Source organism: Pelodiscus sinensis, chromosome 2, assembly GCF_049634645.1.
Source record: "Pelodiscus sinensis isolate JC-2024 chromosome 2, ASM4963464v1, whole genome shotgun sequence".
Classification (NCBI taxonomy): domain Eukaryota; kingdom Metazoa; phylum Chordata; order Testudines; family Trionychidae; genus Pelodiscus; species Pelodiscus sinensis.
This window is the reverse complement of record NC_134712.1, coordinates 24,043,562-24,061,103: the sequence shown is the minus strand read 5'-3', so window position 1 is coordinate 24,061,103 and position 17,542 is coordinate 24,043,562. Positions and strand designations below refer to the sequence as shown.

Sequence of the window (17,542 nt, the reverse complement as noted above, 5' to 3'; positions counted from 1 at the left end):
CTAGGATTTCCAAAAAGCCTTAGTTTATTTAAGAGCCTTTGTTGAGGGATGTTTGCTAAGTAGTGATGGGATCACAGGGAAGATTCTCTCATGTATCAGCAACAAGTTAAAAAAACAAAACAAAACCCAGGGTAGGAATAAGTGGTCAGTTTTTCACAATGCAGGGAGGTAAATAATGGGATCACCCTAGGATATGTACTTGGACCTGTGCTGTTGAACATATTCATAAATGATCTGGAAAAGGGAATCAACAGTGAAATGACAAGATTGTAGATGATACAAAACTACTCAAGATAGTTAAGCGCAAAGCAAACGACAAAGATTTACAGTAAGACCTCACAAAACTGGGTGCCTGAACAACCAACAACCAATGAAATTCAACTTTGACAGGTCAAAGTAATGCATGTTGGAAAAAATAAGCCAAATTACACATATTATGTGTAGTTCTCAATTAGTTACCAATTAAGAAAGATGAAGGAGTCACACTGGATAGTTATTTGAGAATTTCAGCTCTATGCACAGCATTAGTCAACAAGGCTAACAGAATTATTAGAAAGTATTAGGAAAGAGATAAAAATAATGCAGAAAATATAATACCACTATATAAATACATGGTGCAACCCCACCTTTAATATCATGCCCAGGTCTGGTCACACCATCTCAAAAAGTGTAACACCATCTCAAAAAGTGGGAAAGGTTCAGAGAAAAGCAATGAAAAAAATGATCAAAGGGAGCTTCTATATGAGAAGAGACTAAACACATTAGGGCTGTTCAGCTGAGAAGAGAGATGATTAATGGGGAATACGATAAAGATGTATAAAACCATGAATGCTGTGGAGAACATGAATACAGAATTATTATTTATCTTTTGCCACAATACAAAAAACAGAAGTCACCAGATTAAATTATCAGGCAACAAGTTTAATACCAATAAGAGGAAGCACTTTTTCACATAACACAATTAACTTGTGAAACCCATTACCATGGGATGTTGTGATGGTCAAAAGTATAACTAGATGGATTTGAAGATGAACTAGTTAAGTTCACAGAGGACTGGTCTATGTTTAACAGCAGGTTAGATAAACATCCATCAGGGATGATTCTAGATGGTGCTTGGTCCTGCTGTGACGGTAGGGGATGACCTCTCAAGATGCCTTCCAGTCCTAGTATTCTATGATTCTGCAATGGCTATTACCGTATTTTCCGGCGTATAAGACGACTTTTTATACTAAAAAACATCCCCCAAAAATCGGGGGTCGTCTTATACGCCGGGTATAAACATACTGTAGCTTCGGCTACATACAGAACGTCCCTATTATTACCTTTTAGCCCGCTGGATGTGCCCTAATACAGTACTGTAGCTTCGGCTACATACAGAACGTCCCTGTGCTGATACTGTATGTACCGCACTGAGCCAATCACAGCAAGTGGTGTCATCTATTAATGCATACAAAGCCTGCTCGGATTGGCTGAGTCAGAGAGGCGGGCTATTACAACCTTTGCCAATCTGAGCAGGCTTTGTATGCATTAATAGAATACACCGCTTGCCGGGATTGGCTCAGCGCGGTACATACAGTATCAGCACAGGGACGTTCTGTATGTAGCCGAAGCTGCAGTACTATATTAGGGCACATCCAGCGGGCTAAAAGGTAATAATAGGGACGTTCTGTATGTAGCCAAAGCTACAGTACTGTATTACCGCACATCCAGCGGCCTAAAAGATTAGGGACGTTCTGTAAGTGGGTGTACAACAAATAGCTGGTAGAAAAGACCCCATCATGGCTCCCGCAAGAAGAAGGAAATTTGAAGCCAGTTTCAAGCTGAAAGTTGTAAACTTTGCCAAGGAACATAATAACTGTGCTGCTGCAAGTCAATATGGAGTAACAGAAAAGATGGTCCGAGACTGGAAAGCAAATGAAGATGCATTAAAGAGTATGCCAAGTAGTAAGTGAGCATTAAGAAGAGGCACCCCACATTGGTCAGAACTTGAAAAGCACGTAGCAGACATGGTGCATGAGCATCGTCAAAATGGTTATGTAGTGACACGAAATAAAATACGTATGTTTGCACTTCAGTGGGCCAAATCTAACCCAGATCACAGCAAAGGATTTAAGGCCACTGTATCCTGGTGTACTAGGTTCTTGGAAAGGCATAATCTAGTACTGAGGCAAAAGACCAAAATTGCACAAAAATTACCTGCAGATCTCGACGGCAAAGTAAGTCTTTTCCATCGATATGTATTACAACAGCGCAAGAAACATGGCTATGCATTAAGTCAGATTGGAAATATGGATGAAACTCCTATGAATTATTTAAATCAAATCTGATGTTATTAAATGGTGTTGCCTCGAAAGGGGGGATAGTCTTATATGGCGAGTATAGGCCAAAACCTATGTTTTAACTTGAAAATTAGGGGGTCGTCTTATACGCCCAGTCGCCTTATACGCCGGAAAATACGGTACCTAGATAGACAGGGATGTAGCCCCACGTGCTGGGTATCCCTGCACCTATGACTGCCAGAGGCATGAGAGGAAGACAAGGGTAGATCTCGCCATACCTGCCCTGTTCTGTACACTCCCCTGAAACTCTGGTACTGGCCATTGCTGGCGGCAAGTTAAGAGGCTAGACAGATCATTGGGCAGAACCACTTTGGTCATTCTTATGTTCTAAAACATTTCCTTGCCCCCAAACCTACCTTTTACTGTCATATCTATGGTGACACCATTCATACCAAATGGGAGCGTAGGGAAGGGAGACTATTGCTCTGTATTTTAATTCTTGGACTGATTGGAAGCAGGGCTTGCTGGCTTCCAAATGAATAGTGCTCAGATCCAGGCCAGTTAATCACACAAACTCCAATGTTCTTTTCTCTACTGAAATGCATTATTACTAGTTTTTAGTTAGCCACTCCATTTTGTATACTTCTTTGTGAAAATCATATAGCCACTACTCCTCTAGACTGTCTATATCAGCAGTGGGCTATAATTTTTGACTGGGGGCCACGCCACGATTTTGGAAAGCAGTCAAGGGCTGCACTTCTCTATGGAGGAGTTATGGGGTTTGGGATGGAGGCTAGGTGCAGAAGGGAGCTCAGGGTAGGGGACTGTAGTGCAGGAAAGGGTGTTTGGTTTGAGAGGAAGTTTAGGTGAAGTAGGGGGTTGTGACTTTGGACAGAGGATTAGAATGCTGGGACCAGGAGGGAGTAGGGGTGCAGGAGTGAATTTCAACCTCAGGGATGGGTACAGCAGGAGATGCAGAGTCTGGGAGAGAATTCTGATCTGAGGCAGTGTGCAGAGGATTTAGGTTGTGACCTAGGGCAGATGGAGGTGATGACCTCGGGCAGGGAGTTAAGAAGTGGGAGGAGCTGGGGTGCAGGAGACAGGGGCTGAGGTGCCAGAGGGTCCCTGAGGCTGGCTACTTCCAGCCCCAGACACATGGATTTCTCCCATGTGCTGCTCAGGGCTGCGTGTCCCTGGGGGGCAAGAGTCTTCTCACATGCTTCCTCACCCCCAGGCCAACTGCCACCTTTCAAAACAGCTGGTGGTTCCCTCTACGTGCCACGCAACCCTAGCGGTCGGGAGTAGGAGGGGGAGTTTGTGCACTCACCTGCCCCTAAATGACTGGTCCAGGGGCAGGGGAGCACGCAAAATTCCCTCTCTCCTCCCCACTGCGAACAGCGTGTGGTGCGTAGTGCCACACATGCCTGGTGAGAGAAGGCGGCAGGAGACTTCCTACACTACCCCACCCCCAAACCAATCGAGGTCTGTGGCAGGGGGAGTGTGTGCGAAATCACTCGCTCCCAGACCGCCTTAGCAGGGGGGCCAGGGGCTGGATCAAATGGCTTGGCGTGTCAGTTCCAGCCCACAGGCTGTATCACCCATCCCCCCACTCCCCGGTGTATATGAATATGTCCCTTGGAATTTTATAATACATTCTTTCTACATTCTTCACCTCTCTAAAGGTTCTTGTGTCATTGCCCCAAGTATGGGACGTGCTACTTGACAATTCACTCTAAGCAGTCTCCTGTTCACCCAGCTGAGAACCTCAGCATTAGTTTCACCCCATGACTTATTTTCTACTCAAATTTTAAAATCTCTTTGGGAGTGGAAGAAAATGAGAAAAGCTTTAACTAAAGAGCAGCAGGAAAGGTGTCCCTATAATAATTTTTGAATTTCTTCTTTGGGGGAAAAGTGGGGGGAGAGAGGGAGTTGAGTATTTTAACTGTATGATATTAGAACTGTAGAATACTGCCATGACTATGGGTGAGTGTATTTTCAGCTCTTTATAGAGTTTATATTAACCAATGTGTTCAAACTGTATATTATCAAAAGCAACCAATGTGTTCAAACTGTATATTATCAGAAGCAAGTGTCTGTGTAAATGCACAGTAATGGCCTTGCAGGGCATGTGGGTATCACAAATACTTAATTATTTTACAGATAGTGTCCACATGAAATATGGCTAGTTACAGGGAATTGTTTTATGGGAATATCTCTGGGGACAGTTCAGTTTAGTAGAATGCTGAAAAAGGGAGTTATTGTTAAAAGTTGTAGTAATATGGCGTTTGCTTTCATTGCCAGGGAAACACAAAGCTGAAAATAGATAACTTAAACAGATGTGAATTGAGACATGCCAGTTCTTGTTCCTACCTCCTTTTTAAAAAAGGACCAACAGGAACTGGTTTCTTGAGAGTGTAAATGTACATACATATGCACATCTATGAAGCATGTCTATGAAACAAATTAAATAAAATCTTGTACAAAGCATGGCAGAAATCCATTCTTAATAAAATACAAATATAACACTTGGGAAAACAAACAAAAAAAAAAATCAGTGAAATTGTTTGAGTCACCCTTTACAACAAAAGTAGGCATGGCCCCATGTCACTCAGTTGGTATGAGGCAGTAAATCCATGCAGGTAACTGTCGATAAAGGTGAGTTTAATAAACATCTGAACCTTTATTTGTTAGGTTCAAATGCCAGACAAAAGAAACACTTCATCTAAGGAAAGACATCCGTGGAAGAGGTTTGCCTTTGCATAAATGTTTAGAATTCTACAATCTCTAAAACTGCAGAGAAAATCTATTAATAAAGACACTATTTAGAACATGTAATTCCCTTCTATATGACAGAAGCTATAATAATATTGCATTTAGCTCTATATAAAAGGTATCTCACTAAATAGATTGCCCAATTAATTTTTTCCCTTCAAATAATGATCAGGAACAGAGTGGCAAGAACGTATATGAGAAATACTATGTGACAGCTGCAACGTTTGGGAAGGGCCAAACAACCTCTCTGCAGCCACTCTTCCTACTTCCCCCACTATGGAAGTATGTTCTCTTCTACAACAAAGTTCCCCACTTCTATGGTGGCTACCTCTGTGTGACCAACATGGCAATGAAAAACCCTGTAACTTTGATTTGGGGGTTGGAGGTGCTGAAAGAGCTCTTTCACAGACCTGTGTGGGATGAGCCTTTAAAAGGGTACAAGACTAGTAGACAGGAGACTTGAGTTTTATATTCTCAGGTCTGTGCCTTTGGGCAACATGCTTCTCCACTCTCTGCCTCAGTTTCTTCATCTGTAAAATGGGAATTGTCCTATTTACCTTAATTTGGAGAGCACACTGAGGTCTATTAATGAGAAATATTACATGTAAAGACTAACATTGTTTTCTGAGAACCAAGTAGTCTTCCTCATTTCATACCAAAATATAAAGGCTGATACCTGAAAAATGTTTGCCACGTAGATGTTACCTCAGTAACTACTCACCACATGTGAGTCTCTAATACTGCTCTTCGCTTTAGACAAATTGAAATATAAACGATCCATTGTGAGTTTAGACCTCAAAATGGCTTTTTGAATTTCAACTTTATCATCAAGAGAATGGACAAGAGATGGGTAAAAAGAAAGGGAAAGCTGGTTGTAATTATTTCTCTCAAGATGTGAAATATCACCTGCCAGGATTCTAACCCCAAGTCTCAGATCCCTATCACAACTCTGGAAGAACTCCCCAAGCTTGTGTCTCTTCACCAAGAGAAACTGGCCCAATAAAATATATTACCTCACCCACCCTGTCTCTCCACAGTCTTTAAGGCAGTATGGCTGTTAGGGTATCAGGAGACCACAGAGTGTGAGCCAAAGTCCCCAGCTTGCTGTTGTGTGCCATCCTGAACTTTAAAGTCTCATGGAAGGAAAAAGTTTCAAGAAATAAATAAGTTAATCAAAACAAGTTATGAAGAATATGCTTCAAAAGTAAAGGGAGTATCATGATGTGAAGTCAAAAGCACATAAAAAAAAGATACACATCCAAATTCAGATAAAGCGGATATGATATGTGAGCAAGAGAGAATCCTGATGAACTAATGTATCCAAAGAAACAGAATGACAAGCAAGCAATTTTTTCTGATCTGAAGATGCCACTTTCAAGATCATCACTCCAGAAGAGAAAACAAAGTTGAGGATCCCTGAAAAGTGAATAAAGCTGTAACATGCACCAACATGAACAGGGATGGCTTGTAGATATACCTATAAAATGAGAAGATATTTATTCACAGGTAGAAGCAAAAGCTAGGAGATCATCAATAATACCAAAGTCAGGTAAAATAAGAGAAATCCTTAAAGAAACCACAAGCTTTGTGGTACGATAATTAAAACTTGGAAATAAGTTTTAGAGCACAGAGAAACCCAAACTAAATACACCACCCTTCCCTGAGACTGAATTCAAGAAACAGAATGATCAGAGAAGTAAAATATTTAAGGCCAGCAGTGTAGACTACCTTATTTTGAATGAATGACCCATGACAGTTTTCTAGTTTCTATTATACGAGGTTGCAATATGAAATGAATTTAGGCATGGTATTCTTTGTAACCACATTATCCAGACAAAAGACAATAAATGAAGGTTCGATGGATTTTCTAGAGCTTTAGTTTGCTCCAAATGAAGCCAAATGACTTTTGACATCATGCACGTGGAAAATGACATCACCAGAGTGAGGTAAGAATAGTTGCAGAAAGGCTCACTAGGAGGAACTAAGAAGCCATTTGGGAGAAGGATTTCTGGTAACTGCAGACTTCCTATCTGCAAAATCTGGTAAAGGCCAAATCTATCTCTTGAAAGACACTTTAATAATTGAAGTAATTGCCATAAGGAAATGTACTTACCAACCTTTAAGAAACAAACTCATAGATATACACTGGTTCAAAAAGAGCTTCATTCAGCTTTATCCAGAGCTACATCAATATCTCAAGACACAGAGAGCTTTTAAGGGTACGTCTAGACTACATGCCTCTGTCGTCAGAGGCATGTAGATTAGGCTACCAGGCATAGGAAAATGAAGCGGCGATTTAAATAATTGCCGCTTCATTTAAATTTACATGGCTGCCGCGCTGAGCCAATCAGCTGTTTGTCGGCTCAGAGCGGTAGTCTGGATGCGCGGATGTCGACATCAAAGGCATTTGTCGATCACCCAGGTATGCCTCCTGGGATGAGGTTTACCTGGGTGGTCGACAAATGCCTTTGATGTCGACACCCGCGCGTCCAGACTACCGCGCCGAGCCGACAAACAGCTGATTGGCTCAGCGCGGCAGCCATGTAAATTTAAATGAAGCGGCAATTATTTAAATCGCCGCTTCATTTTCCTATGCCTGGTAGCCTAATCTACATGCCTCTGACGATAGAGGCATGTAGTCTAGACATACCCTTAGTGAGGGATTTCAGAAGTGTCAGGACCTGTATGAACTTGATGAAGGTATACCAGTTTCTTCGGTCCCTTAACTTCAATGTGAAGCTGAAATCGCTTCCAAATATACCCAAGTCGTGTGCAGTAGAGCACCAACCAGTTTTATGAAACACAAATAAAGGAATTCCCTAAGACCGTTTACATTATATCTTCTTACTGTATATTTTAGAAATGTGCATCTGTCTGTCTGCCCTCTGTTTAAGCATGTCTCCTCAACGGTAAGAGCTAGGATCACCAAATTTGGTAAGCAGCTACCTCTTATAACTTAAAAAAAAGTCAGGGCTTGGTTGTGCCAGAATAATGGGATCTGCCTGGAATCAAACTGAGTCTGGGCTTCCATGGTGCCCGGGGCTCTGAATACTCTCACTTTATACCTTGAAGTCTACAGCAATGAAAGAACTCTGCAGCCCGAGCACTGAGAGCCTGTTTCTGATGGCATGGGTGAGCTACTGATTTTTCTTTGCAATGCAGACATACCCTGGAGAACAGGATTGGAATTCAAAATGATCTTAGATGATAAAAAATGATCCACAATAGGTAGGATGAAATTCAGTAAGGACAAATGCAAAGCATTACACTTAAGAAAGAATAATCAATTGTGCATATACAAAATGGGAAATGACAGCAGAAAAAGATCTTGGGATTATAGTGGATCACAAATGACATCTGGATGAAAAAATACAGATTGAACCTCCTTGGTGCTGCATCCTGGGGATCTGAGTGGTCCCAAACAAAGGCATTTGCCAGACCAAAGAAGGTCAGACATGTGGGCTCTCCTGGAGCCCACCTGCCTGGCTCTGCTGCCCCCAGCCCACTCGCAGGGCTCCAGTGCTCCCTGCGCAGGGTGGCAGCTGCTCCCAGGACTACCTGACACGAGACCACAGCTGCTTCTGCGGTTCCCTGCCCCCATCCTTCAAAAGGCAGCAGTATTTCCCAGGGCTCTCTACCCACAGGTCACTCGCCCTCTGGGCTGCCACCAACCAGACTGACTCCTCTCCAAGCTGCTCTAAACCTCTGTGGCCAAGACTCTGTGGTCTAGCAACATCTGTAGTCCTGCCAGACCACGGATGTTGCCGGACCAGAGATTCCCAGATGACAGAGATTCAACCTGTAAAATACTGTTGCCAGAAAAAAAAAAAAAGGGGGGGGGGGGAGAGCAGACATTACTCTGGTATGTATTAGCGGAAGTGCTGTAAGAAAGATACAAATAGTAATTCTTCCATTCTATTCAGCACAGATAAACCCTCAACCAGAACATCATGTCCACTTCTGGGCACTGCACTTCAGGAAAGATAACAAAAATGATTAAGGGTCTAGAATATATGACCTTTAAGGAAAGATTTAAAAATTGGGTTTTTTTTAGTCCGTAGATGAGATGAGTGAGGGGGAACACAACAACAGTCTTCATTTATGTAAAAGGTTGTTACAAAGAGTGATAAATTGTTCTCCTTAAGCACTGAGGACAGCACAAGAAGTAATGGAGAGTCATTGTAGATATATAGGATAGACATTAGGAAAAACTTCCTAAATGTCATGTTTATGCATTGGAATAAGTCACCTAGGGAGGCTGTGAGGGGGTTTTACGAACAGGTTAGAGAAACACCAGAATTGGTCTAGATAATATTTTGTCCTACCTCAGAGGAGGGGACTGAACTAGATGATCTACTGAGGTCCCTTTCAGCCCTACAATTTCTATAAGTAAGATCTGATCCACCACTTACTCAACAGAGATTATTTGTGAATATCAGTCACACACTGATAGTATGTCCAACTGTGATCTTATGTGATAGTATGTCCTACTAAGTGCACTGCAACCAGAAGCATAATTGGGACAGACCCCCCACTCCTACAGTTGCAAAGCATCCTGACACTGGAGTTAATGCCTAGCACACCATTGTGTGTTCATACAAAATATGGAGGCCTGATTATCTATTACAATGTGTGGGCTGCCTTTGGGGAGAATATGTCTCTCGAGATCCTTAAACTTTTCAGAATCACACTCCTTCAGAATACGAAAATGTGAGGGAAGGTTTAATGAGGAAAAACGGAGTTCCTTGGATATTAATTCCCTTTGCATGCATTCCTGATGCCAACTTAGACATAACTGCCATCACTACACTTTGGATGTAGGTGTTTGGAAGGCCACGACTAGTGCCAAGCATTTCAGACAATAGATGCCAAACCAAAACACCACACATGAAATTGGAAGTGCTATTTCCTCATGACAAATTAAAGATATTTCCTATAAGCACCAGAAATATTGCTTTGTACATGTTAATGTTCCAAAGAACCAGAGCATAGTCATTTGCCTTCCTCTAAAAACATGTGTCTCAGTTAAGGAGGTAATATTCTGTTTAATTGGTTAAGCAATTAAACGTGATGTTTAACTGGTTAACTGTTGGGGGGGGGGGGGGAGCTGCTGGTTAACCCACTGGTTAACCAGAACTGGAAGGCATCACCCAATAATGTTAAGTATCCCTACTCACAGTAAATCTTTCCTTTATCAAATGTACAAGAGGTCAGATTAGAGGATTACAGTGGCCCCTTCTGTTTTATGTATGAATCTATGAGTAATACTGGTAATGATCACTCATATCTAGGATGGGTAAAAGAGCTCTCTTGTCTTTCTGAATACTAAGTACAGGCAGTCCCCGAGTTATGTGGAGCTGACTTACGTCGGATCCGCAGTTACGAACGGAGCCCTCTCCCTGGTCTCCAGCAGACCAGGGAGAGGAAGCAAAGCGGCGGAACACACGGGCAGCGGACAGCCCAGATGCGTCTGGGCTGCCCGCATGTTCCTCCGCTTTGCTCCCCGTCCCCCTGGTCTGCAGACCACGGGGACGGGGAGCAAAGCAGAGCAAAGCCGTGGAGCACGCTGCCCGCGTGTTCCTCCGCTTTGCTCCCCGTCCCCCTGGTCTAAAGACCAGGGAGACGGGGAGCAAAGCAGAGCAAAGCCGCGGAGCCCGAGGGCAGCAGGACAGCCACGGCGCGTCTGGGCTGTCCCGCTGCCCCCGTGCTCCGCGGCTTTGCTCCGGACGCCTGTGGTACAGCAGCTGGGGCGCTGCCGGTTGGTCCCGTAGCACTGCTTTGGACGCTACTGGATCAACCCGGCAGCACCCCATCTGCTCTGCCCCAGGCGTCCTGATTCAGCCACTGCTGGTCAGTTTCAGCAGCGGCTGAATCAGGACACCTGGAGCAGAGCAGCTTGGGTGCTGCTGGGTTGGTCCAGTAGTGCCGAGGAGCGGAGGCGCTACTGGACCAACCCAGCAGCACCCCAGCTGCTCTGCCCCAGGCGTCCCCAAGTCAGCCGCTACTGAAACTGACCAGTGGCTGACTACAGGAAGCCCCTGCCCCGGGCTTCCTGGAATCAGCCGCTGATCAGTTTCAGCAGCAGCTGACTTGGGGATGCCTGGGGTCAGTTTCAGCAGCGGCTGAATCTGGACGCCAGGTCCGACTTACATACAGATTCAACTTAAGAACAAACCTACAGTCCCTATCTTGTACGTAACCCAGGGACTGCCTGTAGTTCTCTTCATAGAGTTATAGGCTTGATAACTCTCTGCCAGAAGGAGCTAGAGTCCCTGGGTGTCTTTTCTGGATAAGGGATCCATGACAGTTCTTTGCTGGGATGTGGGCTTGTATGTGTTCAGTCTGAGGGCTTTCTGAAACCTGTTCTAGCAGTCCCTCTGAACAAGGCACAGGATTCATATCAAAGATGACCAAGGGCTACTGGGTTAAGAGCAGGAACACTTGGGGCCAAAAGAAGGTTCTGGCAAGCTGAACACAAAGTTAATGCTGGTTTATGAAGTGATGATTTTTCCTGTTTGCTCTTATAAAAGAGGCATTATGGGCTGGTATTTGGAGAAGACATTTCAGGGATACCTTGATTTTCTGAATGGAGTGATGTATCTGCCTGTTCCCCAAAGAAATTCTCTCAGGTGTCAAGGCTAATACTCCAGCTTTTCCTGCTTCAGGACAGAAACCACATCACCAGCATTATAGGAGATAGTGTGGTACATATTTCTTGCATACATATTGAAACACGGGCAATTGCGTAAAGTATTTACTGTACCCTTCACCACCTGAAGGAAAACAGGTTGCAAAGAAATGGAAACTTTATTGGATTAATTTACTTGGACCAGGTATCCATCACACAACATGTAGATTCCTGAACATGTTTCAACAGAAGACTTATTGCTTGAACAGCTTCTAGAGAAACTCAAGATCCTCCCATGAGAAGAAATCATAATTTCGTTCCTCTGTGTGAATCTATCTTATCCAAGAAGGAGTTTTCCAGCGCCTCCAAATCCAACCAACCATTCATACGCTTTACCTTCAGCCTGCTCCTCTCTCAAATTTTCTAGTCAATGACATCAATTCTGGCATGCATCTCTCAAAACTTCCTCTACTCTAAGTGTGCTAAGAGTTCCAATTATGCCCAGCAGAGGATGAAAGGATGGCCTGTATCAGAGCAACTTAGAATGAAACTGAAAGAATTAGTGCCATAATAGACAGAAGCACAGCATCTACAAGCCTCTGCTGATCATGTTCAAGAGAGAACTTATTGGAAGGTTCCAGAGGTAGTGCTTCAGCTCATATGACAACTAATCAATCAATATTGGGTCTGGCTCACACACTGCCCTTATGGGCCAAAGGAATCTTTAAAAACATGAAGCCAGTTTGGGAATGGGGAGCCCAGATCAGGAAGTAAAAATCCTGGCAGATCACTGTGACATCTATCACCTAACAGTCAATATTCCATCTCTTACACCACAAAATAACTCTTCACCTTCCTCATGAGCCTGGTAATCTAAATCTGTGACACGATTAATTTACAATCAGCATTTCTGATACTATTAACATCATAGGGGATTTTGCCAAAAAATAATATTTACAGCAGCTGAATGCTAGAATCGTTCACTCATTTCTAATCTAAGACAAAAGTGACTAAATCAGAGCATTCTAATATTTTATACTCTAATGTACAGAATCATAGAACACAAGAACTGGAAGAGACCTCAAGAGGTATATTCTATTAAAAAGTCCTAAAGTCTTTACTATAGGAATAATAATACATCCATTTTTAAATTTTTAAACCAAATAAAAATCAGAATTTTTAGACTTGTAAAACAATTATGCTGGAATTAGTAGGCAATTATAATGGGAGATGAAAACAAAAATTTTGAGAGATCAAGAAAGAAGTGAACCAAGGTATAATGTCACTGGCTTTAGTCAACATTTATAGTAACTTATGAAATCAAAGAAACACAAGAAAGTATTAAGAGGAATGGAAAATGGATGACTAACACACACTATAAAGATGACAAAAAGCTGTTGGATGATTCTGAGAAGGTCTGAGGAAGTTGAAGATTACATACAAATATGGCAAAGTAGGTGATCTCGAGTGTACAAGACAATAACAATGATGGTATGCTAGGATCACAGCAAAACAGGCAAGATTTCAGTTGACAGCCATACAGTGAGCAAGAAATTATTGCTACTTGAGAAGCATCATTACAGAAAATAGATGATGAGACACTGAAGTCAGCACTTGAATAGAAAGATCAAATGATATTATGGAAGATTAAACATCTGATGAGAAGGAACCTAAATCTGAAGACTAAGTTCCAACTCTGAAAAACCTTACTATGGACATTCAAATAAATTGACATTAAAGAAACTGTAATTTTCAATTAAGATGTTACAGAATTCTGAAAAATACCATGAATAGGCTATGTAACAAAAACAATTATTGGAACTTATTGTTGGAAATTATTGGAACTCTAGAAAACACTAGAAATCTTCTGAAAGAAAGATTCAATTTGCAGGGTACATTAAAGGTTCAGCAAGCAATGCGTGTGTATAGATCCTGGAATGGAAAACTGATGTTAGAAGACAGAGGCAGAAAAAGATATTGGAAGGACAATGTGGTATTCTGGGTGGATAAAAATGGCTATCCATTCATGAAGAGAGCAGAGGAGCATATGAAATGTGCTATCTTGTTCGCAAACCTTCAGCAATAGAAATGCCACATAGCGAGAACAACTGAACTAGGCACTCAAACTCTTAGCACACCTAAAGTTACTTTTTAGCAAAATGGATGCCATCAGAACCAGACTTAGTAAAGTCAATTGTAATTGAAATCTCTTTTCATGCACTCTTGTTTCATGCACTCTTGTATTCTTCTTTAGGAGTGTTTATCATTTTTAAAATTCATATTACTGGCTTAGCAGAACAGATGTGCTTTACTTTTTAATAAAATCATTCATATATTACATTATATCTGACAAAGAGGCCAAAGATATTGTTCTATTTTGAAATCTGTTTGGCCAGCTTCGTAGATGCTGAGCATTAACTGGATCTACACATTTTCTTTAAAGAAACACACACTAACTATAAAATTTACTGGGCACATGTTGAGTATGTAAATTATATATTCTCTGAATTCAAAACTTATGTTTTTCACCATGTCATTTTTGTTTCATTCAAAAGCAAGACAAGGGGGTAAGATCTGGGCTCCATTAAAGCCAATGGCAAAACTCCCATTCATTGTATGTAACAAGGAAGAGATTTTACCATGGTATTTTGTTTGTAAACATAAAGATAGATACATATATTATTTTAACAAGTACATACCTGCTAGCCAGACTGAGTAATTCATGTTTATCTGCTACTGTTGATTTCTTTTCCAGTTCCCAAAGCATAACATTGATCAGGTACGAATTCTTAATTATAATGGGCACTTCTTCAAACATGTGCTCAAATGCAACATTTGCTTTTTTCAATCTGTAAAACAAGTTTAAAGTTTTGTTTTAATATGACCAGTATCTTGGCTTTTTGGGGTCTCAATTACTGTTCTAGAAACTGCCAGATGGTAATTCCATAGAGCCCTAGGTTTCCAGAGCTCCACTGTCAAGCAACACTCAAGCCTCTTTGATAAGAGAGGTATTTGCATAGAAAAAAAACTTTACATTTATAAGCCTTATAAAAACTAACCAAGTGAAAAAGCCCTTAAAAGTAAATGCTTTGATCCCTAATAATGTGTTATTTATAATAAGAATAAACCTCCAGCAAAATACTATAATGGCAAGGTTAATTCTGCTCCACCACAATATTTTACTATTTTCCTTATTATTGGTTTCTCTTAACTAGAAGTAGACTGGTCATGGAATAGCTCTGGAATAAGTTCTAAGTTCACAAACACTGTGTTTCATGAAATACACTAATGCTTCTGTGGAAAGGTGTACTTGCCAGTAACTGAACATATAACTGTAAATGATTTGCATAATTAAAAAGAGGATGAGCAAATATATTTCAATTCTAGTCCAAATACCAGAAGAGATTTTCCTTATTTTTATAAAAACATTTTACCATACATTTATCACCCCTTACTTTTAATTTTAAATAGACAAAACAAATATTGATACCTTTCATGAGACCAACAAATAAAGGTACAATACACAAGTTTGGGGGCACATATAAGATGTGTATCAAGTCTGGAAACTAAAACATTCACTTCAGTTTAGACTAAGCAGCAAACTAGAGGAAATGCTATCTTTAGACACAAGCAGTGAAAGTTCAGTTTTTTTTGAATAAAAGCTTTGCATGGGTTTGTTTTATGATGCTGAACACAGATGAATGGGGAAAAGATGTCATGCTACCAACTGGTTCTATAATAAGTGGTTACAAATGGAAGTGTCAAACAGGCAGCACTGTTGTAACTAATCAAACAACAGAATTCATAAAACAGTCTCTCTCCACAAATATAATAAAAAAATGCATTTGATTAGCCAGTCTCAAAAATAGCTGTAGGAGTATTTTTATTTTGGCCAAGAGAATAGATAATGATAATACTAATAATAAGCCACACTGTGTACAGATACTAGATAGAAAGGTCTGATTTGGAAGTACAGTAAATATTCTAGAACAAAATTACTTTTATTCCAGAAGAGTGCCCAAGAAATAGCTATAGCAGAATATTTATTCTGAAATATCCATGCTGGTCAATTTTCTCCATGTAGACAAGGTCTTAAAAGATTGGTCTGTTCCTTTTCTCTATCTCTTGAAATATTCCCCCTCTTTTGCCATCACATCAATGTATTCTGCTCCTTTTCCCAGTTGCAGCTGTCTTCACAACACTCACCCCATGGTTGGAGTGATAATATGCAGCACATCCTTTCAAAACATATGTTAATATTGTTCCCCAAAGCCAGCAGTAGGAATGCTTGAAGCAATATTTTCATAATTTCTTAGACACCGCATTTGAGTATACATGAAACACTGGAATATATACCTGATTTTCCACAGAAATTTACATCACATCAGCATTTTTTTGTTAAAAATTTCCTTTTACCTTACTCCTCATCTCCCCCTCACCCTACACTGAAAAAGAAAATCAATGCATGAAGAGATATGCTTTTAAAATACTTACGCTTCTGGAGAAAAATCTTTCTCTTTGCAAACTTCCATCAGTTTGGGTGTCAGTCTGTAAGCCTTTAGTGACAGAGACCCCTGGGCAGTCTTAATAGGATCTACAACAAAGTATGGAGGATGGACACAATTACAAAGATTTCAAAAATATTCTTCCTCTACTTGAATATTTCTCTATATATGTTAGGGAAAAAAAATATTGTATTGCTTATTTATAGTTAGAAACCCCTTACACCAAAAAACAAACACTACCACACCACAATAGGGACTTTGGTTCCCTGACTAAGAAGTATTGTAATGAGATATAAAATATACCTGAACTACATGTAATGCATCTATTCACTCACCTAATGCAAATTAGGACTTAAAGTTATTTGTACTTAAGAAAATATTGAAGAAGAGTAATGAAGAAAAGTGAAACTATTAATTTCCTGATTTCTTTTCCTTAGCGCAAACAACCCAAATAATTCCTATATGATGGATGCCTCCCTCACACAAAGGTTTCCCCCTCACAAAAAGGCAGCTATTGAATAGTAAAATAAAAATATGTATAAACCATAATTACTTAATACCAAAGTGAGATTTAGGATTAGTGATAGTCTAATGCACATTACATAATTGGTTGGGGCAAAAATATAATTGATGCATAAAAATATTAGCTTCATCTTCACATACTGTCTTGAATTTTAGTGGAATGTTTTCTAAACAAATTGTTACATTCCTAGGACAGGAAAGCGTAACATGACAGTGGCTAAGGTATGCCAATATTAGAATAAAAACTGCTAACATTCATGTTGTCTGAAATTTAACACAGTCAAACTTTTAGCAATCGGTGATAAAATGAAAACCAAAATAACTTCAACAAGTGGAAAATTCATCAAGGTCCGATGATGCAATGTTTCCAGCCAATATAAGTATACTTTAACAACTTGTTCTTTACTGTAATCCAATTGTTAACATACTGAAACAATTTTGGAGCAGCTCATAAGATTGATCGTATTCATTAGTATTTTTTCTGACAGATACTCAGGACGTTACATTTACTTCTCAGCTGGAAACTATATGCAAGTCTGCCAGATATGGCAAACTGTGAGTGTTCGGGGAGGGGGAGGCTATAAAGCTGTTAAATTGCCTACGGTTCTGATACAGCACAGAACATCTGGTCTGGAGAGCTTGAGGAAACACCATTAAATAGGCAGAAAATAAAAAAATCTTTGTGCTAAGAAACAGTCCAGGTTTTGTATGCTTCTGTCAGAGGTATAAAAAATTTGGCAATTTGTGTTATGATTGGTTAGTCACGTACAGAGCCAGACACTCTAGTAATCGGGGGGTTTTAGACATCTGGTCTAGTTCCACTAGCCCCTTCAACG

General features: G+C 40.6%; 1 protein-coding gene across 1 annotated transcript in view; it reads right to left on the bottom strand.

Annotated features, from left to right (window-relative positions):
* EIF3H (eukaryotic translation initiation factor 3 subunit H) overlaps nucleotides 1-17,542 on the bottom strand; it is a 142,106-nt gene that overhangs the window by 10,984 nt on the left and 113,580 nt on the right. Inside the window, exons 4-5 of the mRNA XM_006130789.4 lie at nucleotides 16,174-16,273; nucleotides 14,379-14,528 (exon numbers count right to left, since the gene is read on the bottom strand). Of these exons, the coding sequence (XP_006130851.2) occupies nucleotides 14,379-14,528; nucleotides 16,174-16,273 (250 nt within the window). The remainder of the gene's footprint in view (nucleotides 1-14,378; nucleotides 14,529-16,173; nucleotides 16,274-17,542) is intronic.